General features: G+C 38.6%; 3 protein-coding genes and 2 long non-coding RNA genes across 10 annotated transcripts; 1 reads left to right on the top strand and 4 right to left on the bottom strand.

The window, feature by feature from the left end:
* Positions 1-790: 790 nt before the first annotated feature.
* Positions 791-7,362, bottom strand: LOC116414916 (uncharacterized). 4 transcript variants are annotated; one of them, XR_015291794.1, is made up of 3 exons: positions 4,906-5,527; positions 2,230-4,273; positions 791-1,702 (listed from the first exon to the last, which is right to left on the bottom strand). XR_015291794.1 is itself a non-coding variant. In XM_086907279.1 (2 exons), exons 1-2 carry the CDS (start codon positions 7,355-7,357, stop codon positions 4,220-4,222), a joined length of 234 nt encoding a protein of 77 aa, XP_086763405.1. In that variant the 5' UTR covers positions 7,358-7,362; the 3' UTR covers positions 791-4,219. The 4 variants fall into 4 exon arrangements, 2 of the variants coding, with proteins under 2 accessions (XP_086763405.1, XP_031774373.1); XR_015291795.1 differs by having other exon boundaries at positions 791-3,576; positions 3,658-4,273; XM_086907279.1 differs by lacking the exon at positions 4,906-5,527 and adding an exon at positions 7,178-7,362 and having other exon boundaries at positions 791-4,273.
* Positions 6,779-18,418, top strand: LOC147658816 (uncharacterized). 2 transcript variants are annotated; one of them, XR_015291801.1, is made up of 3 exons: positions 6,779-6,824; positions 16,940-17,356; positions 17,465-18,418. It is a non-coding gene; the product is annotated as an uncharacterized LOC147658816 (long non-coding RNA). The 2 variants fall into 2 exon arrangements; XR_015291800.1 differs by having other exon boundaries at positions 16,940-18,418.
* On the bottom strand, positions 9,425-17,233 carry LOC100869449 (uncharacterized). Of its 2 annotated transcripts, XR_015291765.1 has the most exons (3): positions 17,095-17,233; positions 13,572-16,516; positions 9,425-13,080 (listed from the first exon to the last, which is right to left on the bottom strand). XR_015291765.1 is itself a non-coding variant. In XM_003698381.4 (2 exons), exon 2 carries the CDS (start codon positions 16,377-16,379, stop codon positions 15,891-15,893), a length of 489 nt encoding a protein of 162 aa, XP_003698429.2. In that variant the 5' UTR covers positions 16,380-16,516; positions 17,095-17,233; the 3' UTR covers positions 13,755-15,890. The 2 variants fall into 2 exon arrangements, 1 of the variants encoding a protein (XP_003698429.2); XM_003698381.4 differs by lacking the exon at positions 9,425-13,080 and having other exon boundaries at positions 13,755-16,516.
* A 380-nt stretch (positions 18,419-18,798) lies between the features above and the next one.
* Positions 18,799-19,883, bottom strand: LOC147658815 (uncharacterized). The gene is made up of 2 exons (XR_015291787.1): positions 19,748-19,883; positions 18,799-19,048 (listed from the first exon to the last, which is right to left on the bottom strand). It is a non-coding gene; the product is annotated as an uncharacterized LOC147658815 (long non-coding RNA).
* Positions 19,884-21,681: 1,798 nt separating this feature from the next.
* Positions 21,682-25,831, bottom strand: LOC147658814 (uncharacterized). The gene is made up of 3 exons (XM_086907289.1): positions 24,722-25,831; positions 23,454-23,715; positions 21,682-22,847 (listed from the first exon to the last, which is right to left on the bottom strand). Exons 1-3 carry the CDS (start codon positions 24,852-24,854, stop codon positions 22,394-22,396), a joined length of 849 nt encoding a protein of 282 aa, XP_086763415.1. The 5' UTR covers positions 24,855-25,831; the 3' UTR covers positions 21,682-22,393.
* Between the last annotated feature and the right edge of the window lie 30 nt (positions 25,832-25,861).

Genomic DNA, 25,861 nt, shown 5'->3' with positions numbered 1-25,861 from the left:
GTAGTAACTTGAAAAGCTTAGAGTATGGTTGGTTAATTTTATGGACCAATGATTACCATGACACGTATCGTCTCTCCATCCTCTTCGACCCTCGTTTTTCTTATCGATGAAAAGATGCCAATTTCCAACCCTTCACAATAAGATAATCAAAAAAAAAAACCAAAAAAAAAAAAAAAATCAAAAAAAAAAACAGGATGTTTCGGCCATCTTAAATGATTTCGATTCGTATATATATATATATATGTATACATATATATATATGTATATATAATGTACAAGAGATTTTGTTGCGTTCAGTGAGTTTATGTATGGTATATATATGAGGCGTGCGTGCGTTTGAAACACGTACACGTATTTTTGAAAGAGAGGATAAACACAAATTATTATTTTTTTTTTTTCGTTGTTTCATTTTTTTTCTTTTTTTTTTTTTTTTTTTTTTGTTCGAACGTAACAGCAATAAGTTAACCTTTTTTTCCGACCATCGAGACGATTCAGGTGACGTTATTCACGATGTCCTGAAACAAAAAATATGCAACGAGGATTTAAAGGAAATTATTAAACACGTTGATGGAAAAGAAAACACGTTTTCCAGAATGTATGGCCGACGAAATTGTGGATATTCGTTGTGGATATCGTCATTATATTTATCTGTAAAAATTAAACGAACGATTAACGATAGTGTTCAACACGGTTTTTTTTCTTTTTCTTTTTTTTTTTTTTTTTTTTAAATTTGGGAAAAGAGAAAGGAAGAGAAAGAGAGCGTGTAAAGAGATAAAATGATGAAATGAGATTGTAAGAAATGCACACATAATTACCCATGCGGTTTATTCTTTACACTTTTGGGATTATAAGGAACGATTATAGCGAAAAAGAGACACGAATATCTTATACCCGTATCGGCTACACAAGTTTTCGTTTTCCGTATGAATTTTCGTTATTATCTTATCGTGAATTGCGTTCACTTATTGAACGCGTATTCAGTTATTGATCTGGTTAATTTTCAAACGACATTGTTCGAATTACAGTGTTATATCTTATATAATATATAATATAACGTTATATAATATATATTATATAATGCGATCTTATAATTAAGATCCAGATCCGTGGATATTTTTGAAATAGCTCGTCGATCGTCGTTGATCGTCGTGCGACGTCATTTTCAAAATATATCTGAAAGATCTGAAAGAAGCAAGGATGGTACTGCAGGTATGTACAAAAGTCGCAATTTTTATTTGGGATCGTTCCAATCGAGATTTTCGTCTCGAAAAATTTCTTTCGAATAAATATAATTCGAGGAAATAACAAAAAATAATTATTCTTCTTCGTTTCAGCAGCTCGAAAACGAACAAATACGTTGGACCAGATCGGCAGCACAATAATAATAATAATAATAATTTTTAATAATAATAGTAATAATAATAATAATAATAATAATAGTTTTATCCTATTTTATTTACATAACAGTTGAGCAATTTGCTATGCTTGTGTGCCACGTGAGAGTCCAAATTGAATTTCCTCTTTGAGCTGAAGCGACAGTAGGGACAGTGGAATTGCGGAAGCATCCCGCATTCGAGCTTCAAATGGCGGTAGAGGGATGATGCGTTCGAATATATCTTCTGACACTTTCCGCAAGGGTACATCCTTCGAGGTTTATTCGTCGTCCTAGCCATTATTCGTTGTCCTAGATGCTGCCAGAAATCTGTGAAAAATCATCAGCGTCAGCTGTGTAACGTGAATTCGTCCATTCGACGGAATATGGCGAATATACATTCAATAAAAGTTCAAGAAAAGAAAAAGAAAAATGGAAAAAAAAAAAAAAGAAACTTTGGACTTTGTTATTATTCGTTTACAGGGGGAGGGTGGAGAAAAAACGAGAGAGGAGAGAGAGAGAGAGAGAGAGAGAGTGGTGAAATCTGCCAAGAATGGAACAACGAATGAAAAAAAAAAATAAATAAATAAGGACGAAAGATGGACGAAAGGATTTAAATAATATACGAATTCAAACGTTATTGAACAATTAGCGATCGATAAGGGATAAGCTAAAAAGAAAAAAAAAATCGATATGCGAAACAACGAAAGAAGATAGAGGGTATTTTCGAGCATTTCGAGAACTTTTTAGTAGCATCAAGTTATTGAATCTCGTTCGAGAGGAACGAACGAGAGGAAGAGAATCCACGCGAGTGGGGGAGATCTGAAGAGTGAGAAACGTTGAGAAAAAAAAATCACCTTGGGCGTCACCTTGGACTGCGTTACAATCGGTTGTAATAATAAAGTTGTTCGACTCTTGGAAAAAAATATCACGATCTCGCATACAACATTTAACCTTTTTTTTTCTTTCTTTCTCTTTTTTTTTTTTTTTTTTGTATCAGAATATAACGCAACATTTATTTCTATAAAAAAGATATTCCAAGTAACAAGAAGAAGAAGAAGAAGAAGAAGAAGAAGAAGAAGGAGAAGAAGAGTGTTGTCGAGTGTTGCGATGCAGGAGAGGTGTCACGATTGCGCGTGTTCCGGATCGATTTTCTTTTTTCTTTTCTTTCTTTTTTTTCTCTTTTTTTCGCCCGCGAGAGCAAGCAGACTCGACGGATCAATTGTTAACGTTGTAGAGCATTTTGTAGTGTATCTGTCGGATGAATTCGCCGTTCCCAGAGGTAAGGAGAACGGGCCAACATTCCGGGCTCTCTCGTACGTGGCGGTGCAACGACTTCCTCCATTTGTAGGATTTCGAGCAGGCCAAACAGGTGTTCCACTCTGAAAAAGAAACGCGTTCGTCTCGTCAATAAGGGGAGATATTTCATCCAAGAAAATGTACGCATTTTGGTCGTGCTTTTTAATCTCGAGGGGCTGCATGTTCGATCGTTCGTTTACAGTAGTAGTAGTAGGGGAATTGTCGTAGGCGCGATTGCGTTATTTGGGTGACGTATGTTTTTTTGTGTGCAGAGTGAAGTCGAGTTCGGTGGAGAACAGTCGAGGGAACCGTTGATCCGTCGGTGATGGTACACACTCGATGCTCTACGTTTGGCAATTTTAGGCGAGGATCACTTTTTGAAATCACGGTGTAAAGACTCTTGAAAGACTCTTTCACAACAAGCGTTGAATATTTTTTTAAATCCTTGATTCGATCCTTGATCTTGGAAATCACTTGGAAAATTTTTAAAAAATTGTGTCACCCGGTCGGGAGATGAATCGTGAGATTACACGATTCAAAAAGAGATCGGAACGGAATTCAATTTTATCCGTAACTTTTGAAATCAATCGATGAATATTTTTCCGTGTATCTCGCGAACGATCGTTCACGAAAAAAAATTATCTCCAACAACGGGAGGAACGTTTGACTAATAACGCGCGAAAAATCGTGTAAATCCAAGGGTAATATAATCGAGGCGCGTGCAGATTGAATGATTCAACAATGGAATCGGATAGAATATAGGCAAGAAGCCGGAAGCTTCGTTATAAAAAATTAATCAATCTTTTCCTTTTCCTTTTCTTTCTTTTCCGAGCAGCATCTCATTTCTCTCTTTTACTTCGACTCTTTCGAACAGCTGTAATACAACATCTCCAATTATAGACGACCTGCAAAAGAAATCGCACGATTAGTCGAGATCGAGGAAGAAATCGTTCGCCAATCGTTTTCACGAATGGACACCGATGTACCTGTTACCGATATTATCGATACGAATTCCTTCTCCATCTTCTTCTTTCTTTCTCTAATGGCGGGGTTAGGAGTGCTAAACGACGATTCATGCGCGAAAAATAAAGAATATATGATGATTATGTATACATATATATATATATATATATAACTTGTTGAACGTCGAAATTAAAAGAGAATTGAGAAAAAATACGCGTACGGATTGGATCGTTGCTTCGTCGACACTTTATTGATTGGTGCTGGTCATAAAACGACTCGTCGCTGCGATACACACTTTCCTGATCGTTTCTCCCGTCTTTGAGTTCTTTTTTTTTTTTTTTTCTCGTTTATGCACTTTTCGCGATAACATCGATCAAGGATAGTCGTGATCGACTGATTGAACGAGTTTTTCACGGAAGATCGGTGAAGGAGAGGGCGATTATTCGAGGGCCTTCCTTCAAATCTTGGCCACGCAACCGTGTTCCTTCTTCAGATGATTGAGCAGGTTGAACTTCATTGGCATGATGCTGTGGCAAAAGGGACACGTGTACAAAACCCTACCGCATTCCTCCCGCACGTGCCGATTTAGGGCCATTCTCGATCTGTACGTTTTCTTGCACTCGCAGCACGCGTGGAAACCTGAAAACGAAGGAAGAAAGGTATCTTTGAGTAAAAACCTGGCTCCATCGACGATGTTTCACGAATAAGCGAGATAGTCGCTTCACAAAAGCATCAGCAAAGCATACTATCCTCTCTCTCTCTCCCTCTCTCTCTCTCTCTCGCTCTCGCTCTCCTCATGTCGTCGTTTCTTTCTTCCCTCGATGACTCGATTTCGGTTTTCCCTTAATATAAAAGCGTGTACGTTACTTTAATCTTAACAAGCGTAACGTTGTTAACACACCTCGAAGTAAGTTATTAACGATTCATCTTTTGCTAATATGTACATACATAAAACGTAACGTACAGGTTAACTCCCTAATCCTATCTATAAGAAACCGGCAGAATCACGTTTAGAAAAAAGACTTTATCTGCTATCATTTCGAAAGCTAAACAAATCGTTCTGTCTATCGTATATATGGAATAGGCCTGTTCAAATTATTCTCGATACGTTTGAATAGTTCCAACACTCGTTACCAGATGTCTCCCATTGACTCTTACTCTACGAGAAATAAAATTCCATCCAAAATTGTGTCGTCACAGAGATCGTCTGCGGAAACGTTGACGTAATCAATGTAATAGATAATCTCCAGGCGAAATGTTCCTTTTCGTACCTTTTAACACAGATTTCTTCCTTTCCTCGGCCATGCCTCCTCTCTCCGCGTCATAAACTTGTGCCATAAAGAATAGATTGGAGATCGTGTTAATATTACGAATTGACGGACGAATTTCCAACAGAAAAAAATTCGATCATGAGTAGAGACGAGTTTCACGAACAACGAGTTTTCTGGACGATCTGGAGCAACCCCGCCATCTAGCGTGACTTCGATAATTTTTTACCTCGAGCTCGTTCGGCTCGAGCCTTTTACCCATGCGCGAATGACGTTTATAAGGCTTTCTTTCGATGCTTGCGCTAGGACAGTGAAGGATAAGATATCTTGCCGTACTTCTCTCGATCCAAATTTCTCTTCCATTCGAACGTGTGTTGCCGCAAGAACCGCACGTATAAGTAGCTGAAACACGTAAAACAAATTACTCGTTATTAAGAAAGATCTGATAAAAATCTCGTTTACTCTTCTGCCTTCGTCGTCGAACTAACGTTTCCATTCTTCTTCCATTCGTTCGTTGTTCTTGTTTCTCTGCTATTCTTCTCTGTATGAATAAAAAGGAACAATGTGAAGAAAAATAGGAGAAAGAAAAAGACAGAAAGATAGAGAGAAAGAGAGAGAGAGAGAGAGAGAGAGAGAGAAGACAGAATAAAGTGAATAGAAATAAAAGTAAATAATACTCTCTTTGTCATCGATCGCCTAAAAAAGACAGTTTTCTAACCATCAGTTTACGATACTCTTCTGTTTTCTTTATTTTTTGGTATTACGAAAATACATGCATTTACGAGTAGAGCAGGGAGAGAGGGGGGGGGGAGAGTTAGGAGTGTTAAATTCGCGATGGCCGTGTTTTAACGAGCATCAATTCGTCACGGATCACGCTCGCTATGTGAGGAACAACGCAATTCGAGTCGACGCTTTTTTATCCTTTTATATATATATATATATATATATTTTTAGTTTTTCCTTAAATCTAAGAGCGGTGTAAAATCAGTCACGCGTTTACATAACGAACAACTGGCGAACTGGTTTGGTTTAAAAAGTTAAAAATCACGGGAGGGAGGGAGGAAAATTGTCCTTAATAGTTAAGATTCCTGCCACTTTTTTTTCTTCGAGAGAGAGAGAGAAAGAGAGAATATACGAGACCTGAAATGATGTACGAGTCGAGCGTACGTACGTATATACGTATATAACGAAGCAATGGACTACGACGAAAAATTATGCTTGCGTTTTGGACTAGCAATGTACAGAAAGACGGTTCAAATCTTGGTAAGATATATGATTAACGATATTACGAGAAACTTTCCGTTTCGTACAACTTAAACTACTATTTTTGACGTTTTTTTTTTTTTTATTTTTTTTTGTTTTTTTTTGTTTTTTTTGTTTTTTTTCTTTTTCTTTTTAATCGTTCGACGTGATCGTCCAACGAAGAGAGAGACAAAAGAGGGAGAGAGAGAGAGAAAAAAAGGAAAAGCAATTCTTTAAATAGAATCGGACGTAACGTTTTCGTTCTCCATATTACTCCGTATCGAAAGTCTGAATTTAGAGTAAGAAAAATTTGAATAGGATCGGGTAAAATCGCAATGGATTCTTGGAAAATAAAAATTTTTCTTCAAGATCTCAAGACTCGATTTCGTGAATTTTACTTTGAACGGCAGTCCGACTTCGATACGGTTCGACAATGGTCGGTCTTCGACCGACTGCGTCCGATCATTGCCGAATCGATCCGAAGTCCGATTATATGTTCCCCGTCTCACGATTCTACCCGAAGTTTCGCCCGATTCTACTCGAATTTTCTCGACTCAACCCGAACCTATGATTACGGAACAACGCACTATACTCGTGTAATGTTAAAAATTGAACTGCGCACGCTAGTAGAATCGTAACCTCGGTCGCTATTCACTTTCTTACCGGATCCTGAAACATTCGTAGGACTTATATTAATATAATAATCGCGAAAAGCGCGAAAATTGAAACGACACAGGCGACGCTGACTACTGAAAAAAAAAAACGAGCAAAGCGAGAACAAACAATGGAAAGAGAGAGAGAAAGAGAGAGAGAGAGAGAGAGAGAGAAAAGGAGAAAGGAAAAGAAATGAAAAATCCGCGCTTTCCACTCTGCACCGCTAGTTTTCGTCGTCGATTGAAACACCGTTTCCGCTATAGGAGCTGGCAGGCACGAGGAAGCTTCGACGCGAGTTTAAGGCAATCGGTTGCCGCGTGACGCGGATCGGGGGAACGCTCGAATCGGATTCGAAGGTTCAGGTGTTCGGTGACGTGACCTTGAAGTGTTGCTCAGCCTGATGGGCGTGCAGTATGAAGGCCTTGAACGCAGCGAAAGGACACAACGGGCACTTGAACTGTGGCGGTTCGCACTTGTGCTTCAAATAGTTGCTCCACATCTTGTAGAACTTGCTGCACATTGTGCACGTATAGCCGAGAACCTGGTCGCCCATGTACATCTTCCGGTAGGCTGAAAACAGAGGGACCAAGTTAGATCGATAGGCGAGCAGTGAGTCGGCTTGAGGAGAGAAAACAGGGTATCTGGCATCCTCGATCGAATCGTGTCCGATCTACACCGAGTTTGAGAGAGAGAGAGAGAGAGAGAGAAAAAAAAAGAAAAAAACACATCTCGCAATATGCTCAAAATGGCGAGGCCAGTTTGACTTCGATCGAATTAGACTCGACTCGATTCGATCGGTAGAATTCGAGTTATGGTGATGGGCAAATTCATGGTTAGAGGAAACCAAAGGAGTTTTCATCAACATGTATAACGCATTCCTGCGGAATCTGTTTATTACAGAAAGATGAGAAGTGATCTCGTCACTCGGGCGCAAGCGTGGATTTGTAAGTTTTTTTTTTTTTTTTTTTTTTAAGATAAATCACTCACTGCCACGTTAACGTAGGTGGTAGGGTTAAAGCGACTAGCCGCAACGAATTATTACGAGATCGTTGCCTTCCTCTTCGTATCCGCTCTAGAATCCCTTCTTTTCGGGTCGTCGTTGAATCCCTCCTCGCCTTTTTTTCCTCTATACATACATATAGCACCGCTGCATCGGCGAATTTATCGCCAATTTCACGCATTTTCAAAAGGTATAGATATATGTATATATATATATACTCTTTGTATATATACGATAAAGCATGCATCGCTTTGTATCGTTTCGATCGCGATCGATTCGTGCTCGATCCACCCGTTAAAATATCTGTAGCGAACATCTTTATGAAATTTCGGTTACGAAAGAGTAGATGTAAAGAGAGAAAAAAAAAAAAAAAAGTCGAAATGAGTGAGCATGTTCGCGATTGTTATCGGTCGACCTTCGTCGAAAAATACGAAACGCATGCGACAAATACGTATTTCACACGCAGAAACGTATGTGTATGCTGTGTGTGTCTATGTATGTGCTGTGTGTGTGTGTGTGTGTTTCCGCAAGAAAGAAAAAGAGGAAGAGAAAAATAAAATACGAGGAAAAATATTCGTCTAAATACTGCCATTTAGATAGACCAGCTTATCACAGATATGGTTTGCTTGAAACGCTAATTTGTAAATGTACCTTAATGGACATATATACGCGAGATATGTGTCATCGATAGAACAAAAACACATATATATATATTTATCGATAATTTCTTTTTTTTTTTTTTTCCAAGTTCGATCACGCAAAAATCGAACCTCATTTCCCTTCGACCGTGTCACATCGTATCGTGTAATAAAAGTTTATTAAAATGGAAAGGGAATGGAAATTCCATTCAATGGAGTTTTCGAGGAAAAGAATAATCAGAGCCGATTGTACATTCGTGCGTTCAATATGATTCGATATTCAAATATTCTCTCTTAAAAATATCGTCTCTAATTGCACCGTCTTGTCCACTTTTTCTTCGTTGTCTTCCTTCCGAAGAAAACGAACGAGCGAACTATCGATTGTAAACGTTGCTGTGATGTTTCTTTTTATGATTCTCCATGCACCACTTGTGAGGGCTCTTATAGGGGCAAGCGTCACACGCGAATTTCGGCTTGGCGTTGATGCACTCGAATTTTCGATGTCTCCACAGCGATCTGTGAACCGCGTACGCTTTCCCACAGTCGACGCACACGAAACTTCTCTCTCGAATATCCAAATTGCCAGCTTGACGGAGTTGTTGTTGCTGCTGCTGTTGTTGTTGTTGTTGTTGTTGTTGCTGTTGCTGCCAATCGTTCCTTCGAGCAACTCGATTCTCCGACTCGAGGGTGTAGACATTCTTGTAATTCCACAACAATGCTGAAACAACAATACCAGATCGGTTAATACGATCGGATCGACCACGAATCTCGCGAAACGATACGTAACCATTTTTTTTTTCTTTTTTATTGAGCACATAGATAATACGATTTGACAAAATTGTATCTTTTTTGTTTCTGGCCACGCTGACATTCGAGAAAATATATATATATATATACTCCTTTTCTCACTGTCATTGAAGAGACGAGTCCAGCACGAGGGCAGAGCCTGAAAATAATTTTCAAACAAAAGAAGAAAACAAAAATGGAATATGGTGTAAAATTTGTATCGTTTTCTTTTCTTTTTTCTTTTTTTTTCTTTTGATAAATATCAATACAAGGAAAACGTCCACACTCCATGATACGACGAAGAGACCTATGGAATGATTTATTTTTTTTATCCTCGAGTTACAAACAACCTGAGCATTTGTTGTTTATTTCGATAAATTATGTATACATTATCATCAATCGTGGATGAGAGTATATCGAAAATTCGGTTGTCGGATATTTTATAATGTTAATACAAATTAATTTACAGTTTAATAAGGTTGTAAGTTCAAATGATCTATAAATCGCGTATTACTTCGATCCTCTTTCTCGTATCGGAAAATGTTACGCAAAATACGTTATATGCGCTCTCTAATTATACATACGACGACTACATTATTGTCGGTTTCTAAAAGGAGAATTAAAATTCTATTTGCCTCGGAGGGAAAAGCGCTTCGAGTATAATACTGATATTTTTTTAAACTCAATTTTAAAAGATACGCGTATGATTTTTTACACAAATTACATAAGTAATTTTTGCTTAATAATAGTATTTTACGCGTCATTAATCACCACAATATGAAAATGTATATATCTTTATTACAATTTCATCTTCTGATGAAAGGAGAACATTAGGCTTGATAAAAATACGATGATCGAAATCACAGGTTCGAATTCGAATTGTTATAATGCTTGGCAATATTTTCTATCGGGTAGTTCAAGTTACTTTGAATAATTTTTTGGTAAATGGCCTAATATCTTTGAATAATTCGTTATTTTCGAACTTACTTCGACTAGCGTCGAAATCGGGCGAGATACAATCCGAGATACTATTGTCGCACGTCTTTCTAATCTTCTCGCACCGAATTCACTCGAGTTTGTCCGACGCGACCCGAAGCGTCGAATTACACGAAAATTTCGGGCAAGGTCGGGTAAGTTCGGTTCATGGGAATTAACGAACCGAATAGAATCGAGATCGCGGGCCGAATCCGCCCGACTTCCATCGATGCGACCCGAAAACGTTCAATTATAGATAACAGAAGGAATTGGAAGACTATTCGAAAGAACTGAAATAGTGCAAATTTTACTCGAATTTATCTTGATTATCAGTCCCGAGATTCTCCTAACGGATAACGTAACGTAATCTACGAGTGTTACTACTCCCGTCACTCTGTTAAATTCGATGAATGGTGAAAATAATTATTCGCGCACAACTATTGCTTCGTTTCGTTCGGTTCGGCTGTACGATGAAACGTCTTCATGTGCCTTCTCACGCAGAACGAATAATTGCTACGAAAGTTGCACAGATCGCAGCGAAATTTCAACACGCCTGTATCGTGAACGTTTCGCACGTGTCTCTCCATGTTCGCCTTGTAAGTGCTCTTGTATTGGCAGAAGGAGCAGGCGAATTGCGAATTTCTCGGATTCATCTTACAACCGAATTGCACGTGCCTCCTCAACAAATTCTTCAACGGGAACACCTTCTTGCAGAAACCGCACATGTGTCGCTTGTGACAGTTCAACATGGATTGCGCAGCCGCGGTTACCTTAAACTTATCGAATTCCGGGGGGAGTTGAAGAGCATCGACGGGGCCGTAGTCAGCAACATAACCTTGTACGTTCCATACCCCTGAAACAGAGCAAAAAGAACACCGATGAAGCAGAGTTCGCGTTGGAAATAGATGTCGGTAGTAGTACTCTTCAGACCTAATATTCGTACGTTCGAATTCGTGAAATAAATTCGTGCTCCGTTTAAGAGATCATTCCTTCGATCATTCCCCCTCAACGAAGAATCGTAACGTCGTAATTTCCTCCTTTTTTGCATACGATTTTTGCATATGCTTGCGCCGTGAACGGGACCAGGGAAGTAAGTACAAGTATTTCAAATTATGCGTACGTAAAAGAACGCGACGAGCGAAGGAAGAAAAATAAACTCGATATTCTCGAGAGATTTGCAGCAAGCTATGCTCGCTGCAAATGGACGACGTGTAAATGAGTAATACGTGTGGCGTACATGTTTATTTTAAATAATTTAAAAATAATATATATTATTTATTTAAATAATATTCAAGAGAAGCGAAAGTAATAGAAAATCTAATCCTCTGTCGATAGATTTACCATGTTTTCTTTCAAAAATCGATCCTCACGATCGAACTTTTCGACTTCGATTTTCGACTTTCTCGATCCGTTGCCCGTTCTCGCGGATTGCACAACAATTTAGAGGGGCGGGGGGGGGGGAGAGAGAGAGAATATGGTGTTCGTCGCGTGGAATCGCTGCGGACCGAGGTGAGAAGCGGCGGCGTGAACGTGGAGGATGGACGTGGCGGGGAAAGTTAATACGCTAAGCGGGTAGCCGCGAGTGCACGTGTCTCATGTGCCTGAAGAGTATGTCCTTTCTGCTCGTTCTGTAGTCGCACAACTTGCAGCAGAACATAGGTGGTAATCCGCAACCGGTGCTCAAGTGGCGTTGAAGGCTCGCCTTCCAAGTGTAACCTTTGCCGCACTTCGGGCAGACAAAGACGGGTTTGCCCCCGGATTGGTCAGGCGTCAGCGAGTCGTCCAATTGTTGGCCCGACAAGCCGCCCCCTAAAAATCAAAAGCGATCGAGTTAGAAAAAAAAAAAAAAAGTACGTCTTTCGTTTTCGTAATCCCTTCGAGAAACATCGAGACGAAACGGTGCTGCTTTTTCGAACGCGCACAAATTTTTCGCCGTTCATCCCTTCTGCTAAAGCGTTATTCTGCAAAAAGAAAAAGAAAAGAAAGGAAAAAAGAATCGCAAAAAAGAAAGAAAAATCGACGAAGAAAGAGACGACGAGGACAATGATCGAAAGATGGAATGGCGATCATTGAAACCCTTGTGCGCTATATTTATGTGTCGCTATGGGGAGAAGAAAGAAGTTTGCACTTTACGTTGATGTACGACGATTTCTTGGATCAGATACGTTTATTGCATATTCACCAACGTTAACTACAACTTACTGATAAAACGCAAGAAATTGGATAACACTCGGTCGCAAAAATATTTGTACACTATTTTACAAGGAAATTCTGATTTTGATGAAAGTTTTCGAATCCATTAAGAAAAATCTCTTAAAGTTTCAACGTTAAAATTATGTTTTCAAACTTTATTAGAATTTCATTCTTATCTCATCTCTTGAAAGTTAATAACCGAAAGAAATTACACACATTCTCTCTCTCTCTCTCTTTCTCTTTTTCTGTGTATATTCTACATACTTACAAAATTTCGTCAAAAACAGAATTTGCCTCGATATTTCGACACAAATCGCGTACGAAGACTCGCAGTCATTTTGGCCAAAAGAAAGATCTTCGTTTCTTTTTTTTTTTTTTTTTGCTTCTCAAACCGTGAATCCGATTACACGAAAAAAAAAAAAAAAAAAAAATACACGTGACGACGGTACTAATATATCTCTTCGGTAGCGTGCTCGCGCACGACGTGATACTTGAGCAGGGTCGGTATTCTGGCTCTATGCGTGCAATAAGGGCAAGGATAGAGCGGTTCCATTTGGCAGAAAAAATTCATGTGCTTCCTTAAACTCCTCCAGTCGCTGTACTTCTTCGTGCACTTCAAACAGAGAAGCTCGTCCTTGCACCGCCTCCAAATATCGCGCGGGAGTTGGTCGCAAAAAAGTGGACCTTTGGCTGAAACAGGGATCGGAATGTTGCATCAGTCGGTGATCTATCCGTGTAAAAGGAGGGGGGTAAAAAGAAAATAATAATAAAAAAAAAAAAAAAATAAAAAAATAAAAGAAAAAGGAGAGAAAAGAACGAAATGAATATCGACAAATTGGAAAACTCTTCTAGGGGTGCAAACGTGTTTGAGAGTAAAATTCTGAGACTCGTCCTCGAGAATACATTTTTCGAGAGAATGGAGAGATTGCTTCGAGAGAGTCTGACGGCATTACAACATTCATCCTCGAAGTTTTTGGTTACAAAAAAATAAATCTCGAGAACGAGTTTCGAAAGTTTCAATCTCGAATGCTTTTGCGTGTTGAACGACAACCAAGAATAGATTTTTTTTTTTTTTTTAAATCGTCAAAAGAATTGACGATCGATTGGCCTCGTTTGCAAATAAGTACAGAAAGAAGAAAAAGAGTGGTTCCACTTGTGACGATAAGTTTCGAGAAATCTACCTTTCCTTCTCTTTTTTTTCTCTTCTTTCGTCTTGGTTCGATGGCAGGAGGGTGACGCGTGTGTTTCCAATAGTCGAACAGGTGTGTTGTGTTTCCTTAGATAGATGGTAGAAGATTAATTTTCTTTCTTTGGATTGTTCATGGATTGTGCAAGAAAATGTGAAAGAAAATCGTCACCCGAGATATGTAAATTGTGTGTATTTATTATTATCTTTTACGCAACACCTTACATAACAACAATGTTTCTCTTAGCTCGTATTTGTCGGCATCGCGAATCGAGGTAAAATGAAAAGCCGATAGGCTCGAAATAGTCTGGTACATGAGCGTTTTTCTTTTTTTTAAATGTCTTTTTTCTTTTTCTTTTTTTTTCTTTTTAACTTTTTTTCTCTTTTTTTTTTCTTTCTTTCTTTCTTTCTTTCTTTCTTTCTTTCTTTTCCTCCTTTCACTTACTGAAACGCTCACGTTTATCACCATTTGTCGAAATTTATAAGAACAAAATAATTTTCACAGCCCAATCAACTACCAGACGCGAGTTAACAAGAAAAATGATCAACGTCACAATTTAACAACCGCGATACACAAATCTAGTATCGATCGCCGTTTTTTTCGTCGTTTTTTTTTTTTGTTTTTTTTTTTTTTTTTTTTTTTCGTTACAGTGTCACTAAAAACTTATTCTTTCCTTTCCTCCTTGCCTGTCTGCTTGCTTTCTTTCTTTCTTTCTTTCTTTCTTTCTCTCTTTCTCTCTTTCGTTCAGTGCACCATTACGAACATCTAATATCCTAATATTTCTTACAACACAGTCTTAAAAGATTAATTAGAAGATAATAGTATAATAGACAATAATATATAATGATAATATACGCACAATAATAATGGCGATGATGCTAATGATAATGACGATAATAATAATAGATAATAATAACAATAACAATAATAGTAATCATGTGATAAGCAGTAATAGTGATAATAATAATAATAATAATAATGATAATGATAATAAAAAACAAAAAAGAAAAAAAAAAGGGGGGAAATAAAATAGTTAAACATATTCAGCACCACCACTGATATACCGAGTTCAAAGTTACACTTTGACGGGGTATACAATGTTCGACGAAACACAAAGTGTACAACGAATATGTTGCATTCTCTTCTAATTAAAAAAATACATTGGTACCGAAAAACATTCGAGCACTTTTAAAAAGCCTATTTAAAACGAGACCCTATGAGATGACACACCGATAACAACAACAATAATATCCAGAGAAAAAAAAAAAAAAAAATAATAATAATAATCGTATCAAAGTCTGATTATGCTTTGGTAATATAACCTCAAAGCATTTTCAAAATTACAACGAAGCGTATCGTTTTCTTGTACTTGAATCGTTGATCTAACTGTAAGACACTTTTCAAAGAAAGGGCACGTAATTGTCGCGAATATCACGATTAATCGCATCCTTATTCTCTTTCCTTTTTTTTTTTTTTTTTTTTTTAAATTCCTGATCAATTCTACGCAACATCCATCGTGTGAGACGTTTTCATATTTCGCGCCATTCATAATCTTACTTACAAATATTAAGTATGTATATGTATATATGTATATATGTGTATGTGTGTGTATGTATATGTATATATATATATATATTCTTTCGATAGTTGAAAGCTTATTGAAAGGCCATTAGTTAATTTAGCCATTGGCGAAATATTTAAATTCGTACGCAATTTTTTTAATGTAAAAATTTCTCTCCCCTTCTTTCCTTCTTATATCGATTTCTTTTAATCGTAACAAAGTAGAGAACAATTATCCCCTATACGCTTATTAACTTTCATTCATTTGATTCTTCTCCACGGATCGAATAAAAACAATAGATAATAAGTAACTAAATATCGTATATATAATATGATTAAACAACATCTTTCTAGAAGAGAAGAATCGATAGAAGTCAACAAAAAAAGGAAAAAAAAAAAAACAAGAAAAATAGAATAAATATATATATATATATATATAAAAAAAAAAAAAAAAGAATAAAATATTCTTACGAAGGAAACGTTTCACGAAACGTAACCGACGTCCTATCTCGCTTTACCAAGATCTATATATATATATATATAGATATAGATATAGATAGATATATATAGATATATATATAGATATAGATATACACATGTATCTATAATCCCATGGACCGATCCCAATTTTTTTGTCATTAAAAAAAAGAAGAAGAAGAAGAAGAAGAAAAAATAAAAAAAGTGATCGCTTGGCAAAAATCTCTCTCTCTCGCCAGATGGATTACAATCAAGCTCGCAATTCAATTTCTACATTCACAAAAGTAAACGGCAATTAGGGCTGATGCTCGTTTCGGAAACGAAGCATCTTCGCACTTTCGTCTCTTCGGATTTTTTTACTTCCGAATGGCAGGTAGCGGTGTTGTTCACCGATTGATAATCTTGAGGAATAGGGTTACCGGCAGCGCCACCGCCGCCGCCGCCGCCGCCACCACCACCACCCCCACCACCACCGAAACTCTCTCCGTGCAATTTCTTAATGTGTCTGACCAGGCTGCTGTGCTGCGTGAACTTCCTGTTGCAAAGGATACATGAGAACTGTCTGGCGACACCGCACTCGTATCGTAGATGGCGCTCGAGATTCCCCTCGGAACGATAGGATCTCGGGCAGCGCAGACACTTCCACTTGCCGTTCGTGTTTCGTATTTTGCCGCAGACCGTTTCGCGATGCCGTTTCAAGGTCGATTTGTGCGTGTACAATTTTCCACAGTTCCAACATCTGTAGGGCCTGTCCGCGTCCGGCATCCCGCCCGGATAATCTTGAAACAGAAGCCTCGAGTAACTGGAGCAGTTTATAGGCGGGTTAAAGGGCGGCGTGTTGTTCGGCAGATGATCGATCGGCGAGGGACACTTTGGATACACTTGGTAATCCGTTTTGCTCTCTGGAAAAGAAATCAGAGAAATTTCACATGTGAGGGGGGAGGAAGTGGAGAATTTTAGAAGTGAGAAGAAGAGAATTTTATTGGGATTATTATTATTATTATTATTATTATTATCGTTACAAGAGAATAACGCGTGGATAATTAATCAATTAATTAATCAATTTAATCGAAAAAATGGTTCAAATCGAAGGATAATCGCGAATATTCCGGATAAGAAAATTAAACATATATATATATATATATATATATATATATATATATATATATATATATATATGTGCGTGGAAAAGAATTGGAATGGAAAGTAAATAAATATGAAAATTGAATATCAATCTCTCGCTCAGTTTCTCTCCATTCTTTCTCTCTCTCTCTCTCTCTCTCTCTTTTTTCTCATTCTCACTTTTGAACTCTTGATTTACAAAGAGGAGGGAAGAAATAAAAAAAAAAAAAAAAAAGAAAAAAGGAAGAAAAAAGAAAAAGGAATTAATAATAATTCGATTTCGCTTGTTCTTTTCGCGATCGATTGAAGATCGATTTGAGAGATGGGGTCGATCGAATAATAATTTCTGTATACGTACTTGTACACTGAAATGACACGCAGGACGAATATCTTCGATATTAGAGGACGTCGATCAGAGCGTATATATTGATAAAAAAGAAGATTTCTATTTCGTTCAAAGAAAGAAAAAAAAAAAAAGAAAGAAAAAAGAAATTGTCGAAAAACGCACAGACTCGAAAATATTCTATAAATTTAAGAAAGGAAACGAAAAATATAATATAAATTATCTTGGATCTTCGAATGAGAGCTCCCATTGTGGTGAATAGGTGAAGATGTTTCAGGTAAAATTTTTATTATTATTATTATTATTATTATTATTTATTATTATTATTATTAATATTATTATTATTATTACTATTATTATTTATTATTTATTATCTATCTTCTAGACACTCTCGATGGCACATCAAATCTACTATCGACGGTTCTAGGAGACGATTTTAAAATGTAATATTTCGATAAATATACTATTTAAAAAGAAACGACATTGAATACGTTAAACGTGTCCAGCCAAAAATCTTTTATATAACGTGATAAAATTCAACGATCTCGATAATCTACGATTAATAATACAATTTGTGCTTAAAAATCGAATTAACACGCAGGAATGAATAAAAATCTGTGCACTAAAAATGTTCATCTCGCGTGTCCGAAATCTCTTTGGCGGGATCTATCTTCGTGTACGCAGGAATCACTTTTTCTCTTCGCCGATGATGCGATCATCGAACGTGACCATCCTGGATGGATCATCGATTGGCCATTCGTTGATCTTCGAGCCGATCTTCGAGTCGAAATACATATCCGGATGAGCCCAACAACAACAACAAGGAAGAAGCCGAGGATGACCCCCAAAATTTTGAAGCGGAAAATTTTTCTTGGCGCGGCAAGGAAACATTCTTCGAGACGCAGACGCCTTTTTCTTCTCCTTTCTCCTTCTCCTTCTGACTGACATCGTTTCTTCGAAGTGACGAACAAGAGAGCCAGTCTCTCTTTCATTTTTTTTTTTCACACACCAAGGTAGACAGACGTCCCTGCGCCTGCAGACGGAGAAGACGGCCGCCGCTTGCTTCGCCGAAATGCTTGCGAGATTCGACGAAGGGGTCATCTTCGCTAATACCTAGAAGAACATTAACAGTGGAATTCGCGTTAATCACGAAAAACAAACTACCACCGAAACGGCCAGAAAACGGGGGGCAGCTCGCCCTCTCCATTTTTTTTTTCCCTCCATTTTCCCGATTTTAAATCGGGAAGGAAGTCAATCCTATTCAATTCTCGCAGGAGGATGATGTCGTGTCCATCCCCCGGCCATTTTAGCGCCATTGCGATAAAGATTAACAACAAATTACAAAAAAATATATATATATATATATATATATATATATATATATATATATTATCGAAAATGGATGGATAATCAGAGGGAGAGGGAGGGTGGAGGGTAGGGAGGGGACGTGGGCAAGCAAGCACGTGGAAGAATTCGAACGTGGGGGAAGCGAAAAGGCCTCTTTTAATAAAGGTGAAGTATTACGAGAGGCACGGAGAGGCACAGGATTATATTCGTCTTTTTTTTTGTTTTTTTTTTTTTTTTTTTTTTGTTTGTTTTTTCCAATTAAATAAAATGGAGAAGGGTAAGTATTAATTTTTCTAAGTGAATTCGAGGATATTCCTCGTCACGTGACGTTGACGTTCGAGGCTCTCGTTGAAGATTAATTGAGAGAGAAGGAAGAAAAAAAAAAAAAAAAAAAATGTCGTCTACAGCATGAGATTAGGCTCTACTCCATTGACAATATCTATCTTATGAATAGCGATCAGATGACGGTGCAGGCTCGTCTTCTGAGTGAAACTGTAGCTGCAGTAGTAGCAGGGAAACTGGCGTTTTCCTCCGCATTCCCATTTCATGTGCCTCCTCAAGTTGCACCGCCTCGTGTAACCCCGGCCGCATTGCTGGCAGGGGAATCGAAAGCTCACGTAACCTGTCGAACGAAAAGAAAAACACTGACGTCAGAATATGTCGTGGTGCTGAAATCCGGCAGAAATCCGAACAATTTTCGTTACAAATCTCGAAAAAAAAAAAAAAAGCTATTCTCGATTCTCTTTAGGGCGTTACGAGCGTTTCTTTCTCTCTCTCTCTTTCTCTCTCTCTCTTTCTCTCTATCTATTTATCTATTTATCTAATCAATCAATCTTAAACGTGGCAATCTTCGAATGCTTTGTCTTCGTGAGAATTGTCTTCGATTTTCGATCAAACCGATCAAAGTGTAATTGTTAATCGATTATATGACGGATCGACGATTTTAACGGAAATTAATTGACAGTCTCGAAAAGGGGAAGAAAAAAGAAAAAAAAAGAGGGGGGGGGAGAGGAGGAGGGAGGTAGAAAAATGAAGATCGAAACTGGCAATAATTTTTTTCCTCGATTTCGTCGAGTCCAGTTGTTTGAAACGCGAAGAAAACGCGAATCGTTTGAAAGCGATTATGTTATGTATCGTGTTCTTCCAAGATGGTGGCGGTCCCACTTTTCAAACGAGCGCGCGTATTTTGAAACAATGGATCAAAACGACCAAAGAACGACTATCAGAGTCAATCTCGTTTTTATTCAATTCTACAATAAGGGGGAGGGAAAGTGTATAAATGAAAGCAGGGAAATGAAACGCGATATCTTCAATGGCTGACCCGACTTTGGTTCATCCTTGGCTATCTCGTCGATCTTCGTCCGAAGATGCATTTTTCTTCTTCGACGATTTTCTCTTCACCGACGAGAATTCTTCGAGACGACGAAATTATCACCAATCTCGAACCCAGGGGGGGGAACCTGGAAAAAATATCTCTCTCTTCGAGCTCGACGAGAAAATGGCGAAGAAAAATCCTGAAAATCCGAATTGAAAAGTGAGCGAGGCGGGCAAAGGACGCAGCCACTCGTTTGCTCGTTCGATACAACACTTCGTCAACGATTTATTGCCTCTCCTTTTATCTTTAAATCTAAACAGTTACACATGATGAGCAACGAATTTCTCGAATTATTCGAGAATCACGAGGATATCGTCATTCTTCTCCGAGTGTACGCTTCAACTGGATCTTATCCATGTTCTACGCGGTGGTATGAAAACATTGTGGGCGTTAAGCATGTGCTGCCTCAGCTTCCCGTTCTGGGTGTACCTCGCTGGACACAGGTAACAGAGGAAGTGTTTCTGGCCACCGCACTCGAATCTCAAATGCTTGACCAGATTGTGCCTCAATTGGTAAGACCTGCCGCACTGGTGGCAGGTGAAACCTTCCATGATCGTCCTCGAGCATCCCGTAGACGAGTCGATTCGCGCCTCTGAAAAACAATGAAAACGAAATGTCAAGTGGAATCTATAAGCGGATAAGCGGGGGCGAAACGGTTACAGTTGTAACTTCCGAAGGAAAAAGATTGGACTGGAAAGTTTTTTGTCGATCAATTGGATAATGAAAGGAGATCGAAAGGTTGTCCAACGTGCGCAATATTTATTCATTTTACAATTATTCGATTCGTCGTCCTTCAGATTTACCATTTATCCTGAATATCCTTGTTAAGTTTTACTCCTCTTCCCTGTAAACGGGGCTAAAAGATAATACAGGGAGGAGAAGCGAAGAATTTTCTTCTCCTTCTTCAACTGAAAATCTGACTCGCTCGATTTATTTTCTTTATTTTTCTACTCCCCTACTTTTTTTATATTCATCAATTTTCACCGATGTACCATCCATTGTCCATATTGAATTGTCCATGTGTCGCAAATAAAAAAAAAGAAGAAAGAAACCTCGTTCCAACTACTCACCATGACGTCCATACGTTTTAAAAATACATAATACTGTATTAGGGATTAAAATCGTTGAAAGAACAACATTGTCAAAAGTTTAAAAAAGTTCAAATCGTAAAAATCGTAAAAAAAAAAAAAAAAAAAAAAAAGAAACATTGGACGAACAGTATCCTCGTCAAAGAGAAAGATAAGAAAGCAATGGTTTTTTTCACGTCGCTCGCGTCGACGAGGTCTCTAGAATATTTTTTTGGGGACGGAATACTTTGGCGGGATGTAAATCTTGTGTATTTGCAGCATGTGCCTGCGCAGTTTCACACTCTTCCTGTACGAGATCGAGCAAATGTGACACACGAAGTTGGTCTGCCCGCCGCAATCGTACTTCATGTGCGTGGTTAAACTCCTGTTCATCTTGTACATTGTTCCGCAACACGGGCACATCACGGGCGGTTGATTCGTACTCAACGATCTCATGCGCGCGCAGCTGTTCGGAAGCCTGTTGCCCCTCCTCAATCCTAGAAAATAAAAAGAGGGAAGAGTACCGTTAGTGGGGGGGGAGTGTTTCAAAGGTCGAAACGATATTTCGAAACTCGGACGAGGAAACACCAGGATGGTTGAAACAATATGTCCACCACACTCACTCACACTTTTATCGATCCCTCCATGGACGACGATGGATCCTTGGGACAAAGAATAGTTGATTTACGTGGAATACAGTTTTAAAGTATTATTCGGCGATAATTTCGTAACGATGAAGTAGAAATGAGAGATCGTTTTTCGATAGATAAGTTCTTCTATATATGTTTAAGGCATATTGACACCCCTCGTTCATCGGTTTAAGAATCGCACACGTTTATTCTATTCTTACAATTACAACTCCATCTTTGGGCGCTTTTGAACACTTTCTAACTTCAAACTATATGAATATAGTTAAATCGATATTCTCGAAATAATGTTGTCTACTTGTTTTATGTACATTTTACTTTTAGCTTTTTTTTCTTTTTAGTTTTAGGAAAGAAAACGATATTCCTTTTTAAAGCGATTAAACCTTTTCTTTAGGTCCCTACGTTGCATCCACGCAATTGGTGTTACACACCAAATTTTTTCAAGATGGCTTACGGTTATAGCCTTCTTTTTTTTTTTTATTATTATTTTTTTTTTTATTTTCGCACACAATGTAGGTGAACGTTTTGCCTCCGATGACATATCCATGCGTACACCAATTTTCGCAATTTAAATATAAACGATTTTAGAGAGAATTAATTAAAATCGCAGGATTAATCGCAATATTAGTCATCACCGCTTAAAATACCAAATCGACGTAAATAAACATAAATATAAGGCTAAGCTAAGAAAAAAGAAGAACAAAGAAAAATAAAATCGGTATCGAATTATTTCTCTACCAAATTTCTACCTTTTCCCCCCTCGCTACTTCCAAGGAAGATTTTTTATTTATTTATTTTTTTTCTTTATTTTTTTAAAAAGAATCAAGAAAAAAGAAGAAGAAGAAAGAAAAGGGAAAAAAAAAGGAATAAGAAAAAATTCAATGCTTGGTTCTAACGTGTCGATCGAGATTACTCTTTTGGGAGAACCTGAACTTGCAAATGGGGCAAGTGAATCTAGGCTCGACGCCGCACTCGTAATTCCTGTGCCTCCAAAGCGAGGTGAAAACCGCGTACACGCGGTTGCAATCGGGGCACACGTGCTTCTTCTTCCTCCTCCTCTTTTCCTGATCGGCGCTCTCCCTCGCGTTGCTGCTCCTCTCGGGCACGAGCAACCGCCTGTTGCACTCGAACGTTCTGTGACGTTTCAACGAGGCCATCAGCGCGAAATTTCGATTGCAATCGGTGCACAGGTACTTTCTCGGCCCGCATCTGTTCCCTATCTTCCCCTGATCGTCCTTAAACGTCATCGAGCGAAGATGCCTGGTCACTATGCGAGACGTGGGCGGCAACGTGGGCACGGTCCAATTCGACGAGCTGTAGTTTTGTGCGTCTGGAAACGAACAAACGAAATAAAAACACCTTTAGAATATCCCCCTCTCTAAGGAGATCGATAATTGAATTGAATTGGCGCGCGCGATCTTCGTCGATCTAGATAGAGATCTGCAAGAATAATCGCTAATATATATTTCCCCTTTATTAATTAATTTTCTCGTGTAATTTCGAATATTCGTATTCGCAGAAATTATATATATATATATATATATATGTATATGTATATATATTGGACAATAATACGTAAAATACACAGGATCTTTATTTACATTATTTCTCGTTTTTCTGCGCTTTCTACAACGTGTGTATGTGTGTACGTATGTATGCATGATGTGTGTGTGTGTGGATACATACGACAAAAAACGACTCACAATTGCCGTGAAAAGAAAAGAAAAAGAAGAAGAAAAGGAGGAGAAGAAGGAAGAAGAAGAAGAAGAAGAAGAAGAAGAAAGGATATCTCGTATTACGAGTTCAAAAAAAAGTTCACGGCAAAAGTTCGCGTAAGTTGATACGTAAAATGATACGTATTGTATGTTTCCTCTCTATAAATTTTGAGAGAAATCGTGGTACGAGGCGAACATAGTTCCCTGAACGTGCACGTTCCCCTCCACGTCCGAGAGGACATCGGCCTGTTGCAATCTGTATCGTGGATTCTGATCGAGAAAATGCTGATGCCTCGCCAGTATATGCTTCATCAGGCTGTCTTTGTAACGTGTTCTGTGCGGGCAGAACGCGCACTTGAACTTTGGATCGATCCCGCACTCGAAATCGTGATGCCTCTTCAAATGGTGTTTGTGCTTGTAAGTTTTCCCGCAGGTGGCGCAAGTGTGTTTGAACACCGACATGACCGGATGGTACTGGGACTTGGCTGAAACAGACACGAAACAACGATCGATTAGTCCGGATCGATTGTTGCGGCTACTGCGTATTTTCCCAACAGATAAATGTAGTCGGACGATCTCGAAATTTTTCACAACTTGTTCCTCGAGTTGATCCGACGTTTCGAAACGAGAGAAGAAGAAAAAAAAAAAAAAAGAAAAAACGAAGGAGGATAAAAAATTTTTCGCAGGACAAAAAAAGGTGAGGTGTGGTGATGGTGGTAGTGGCGACGGCGGCGGGGTTATGGTTAATGCACCGGACACAGACAACAGACAGTCGTTTTTTTTTCTTTCTTTTTTTTTTTTTTTTTTTTTTTTTTGTATAGAGCTCATTGGTGACAGACATTCTTTCTTTTTATTCGATTCGATCGTGTCACTTGTTGTTGTTATTTGTTTCCGTCTCGTTATTCATTACGAAAGCGAAAAAGAAAAAATACGCCATCCCTTCTATTCTTCCTTCCTTCCTTCCATTCGTTTTCCCCTTTCGCTCTCGACATTCTCGTACCTCGGAAGGGATAACGAATCGGCGACGGATGATCCTCGTGTATATCGTACCCGTGACGTAATTACTTATGCGCATGCCTGTCTACGTCCTTGTCGTGTGTCTGTACGTATATGTGTATGCGTGTGTACGACAGAGAAGAAGATAGACACATATCACATTTAAGTAGAAACACGTGTGTGCGTGCGTGTATGTATCCGTGTTATCGTCACAACAACACAACTTTTTCCCCACTTTACAACGCGAGTTCGCACGCGCGAATTCGATCGATCAACGAGCGAGCGAAAGAGAGAGAGAAAGAGAGAGAGAGAGAGAGAGAAAGATGGGGATATAATAAGAATAAGAAGAGCCGTCTCAGGGGTTTCTCTGTTGCCTGATGCTCGCTGTTCGAGGCGTGAACCCAGACCTGGCGTGTTTCATCATGTGCACCTGAAGGTAGGACCTGTAGGTGGCCCGATAAGGGCAGAAGGTGCACTGGTGCATCGGTTGTTTACCGCACTCGTTAATCACGTGCCTCCTCAGGTTCTTCATTTGGTGGTAACGGCGATCGCAATTGTCGCACGCGAACCGCCCCTGTCCCCGAGATCTTCTTCGATCCTTGGGCATTCGGCTAACGTAGAACCGCATTTTCGCGTAATCTGGAACCAGGAAGAAGAAAAAAAAAATGATCACGGGTTAAATTATAGGGAGAGGCTTGTTTGAGGGTCGCGGTTCCTTTTCATCGAATGCGAAGTTGAAATTTTATTTTATTCGCTCATCGATCGATCAATGCAGATAAAATGTATGTATATATATATGTGTGTGTGTGTATATACACACACACACACACAATATATATATATATCTTTAAACGTGTGCACAGGTCGCGAGGAAGAGAGAGGCAAAAGGGACAAAGAGGGAAGAAATTCGATCTTCCCTGGACACGATTCTTTTTTTTTTATTTCTTTTCTTTTGCTCGTCACAGATATTTTTGAACATAATGTTCCGACATATATTTATGCGTTTCACGTGTCGTTTTTCACGGCATATTCGTCCGTGAATTCGAGAGTGAAAGATTATGTTCGAACGTAAATTTCACCCTCGACGTCGCAAGATTTTAGTTTAGATTTGTGTCCTTCACATTCCCATGAAATCGATCAATGGCAACGGACGAACGAGCAAGTGCTTGTTGGCAAGCTGTTAATTATCCTGTTCGAGATATGCCAGGCCAATATATTTCCGATAATATATTACACTTCACCTACGTGAACACAGTCACAGTTACAGATACCCCGTTGTGTATCTGTGAATAAAACGTTTACTGAGCTTCCAACACGTCGCTTGCTGCTGATAATTTTTGTATCCCGCCGACGAGTAGATGCTTTGTTCTTGTCGAATCAAACCTTCATACTTCGTATCGAATCGTATCCTCTCTTCCGTTCCATTTTTTCGCGAGAAATCTGAAATCGTCGATGGTCAAATTAGAGTCTTGGAAAAAGAAGAAATAAGAAGAAGGAGAAAAGAGAGAGAGAGAGAGAGAGAGAAGAAAAGGAAGAAGAAGAAGCGGGAAAGTTGAGAAAAAGTTAAAAAAGTTAGAATTACCTCAAAGCTGGAACTTCAACGTCAGGCTGAACAAGAATGGAACACTTCGTCGA

Source organism: Apis florea, unplaced genomic scaffold (genome assembly GCF_048593485.1).
Source record: "Apis florea isolate Af1SG1 unplaced genomic scaffold, ASM4859348v1 contig_1615_pilon, whole genome shotgun sequence".
NCBI lineage: Eukaryota > Metazoa > Arthropoda > Insecta > Hymenoptera > Apidae > Apis > Apis florea.
This window is presented reverse-complemented; position numbering and strand designations above follow the sequence as displayed.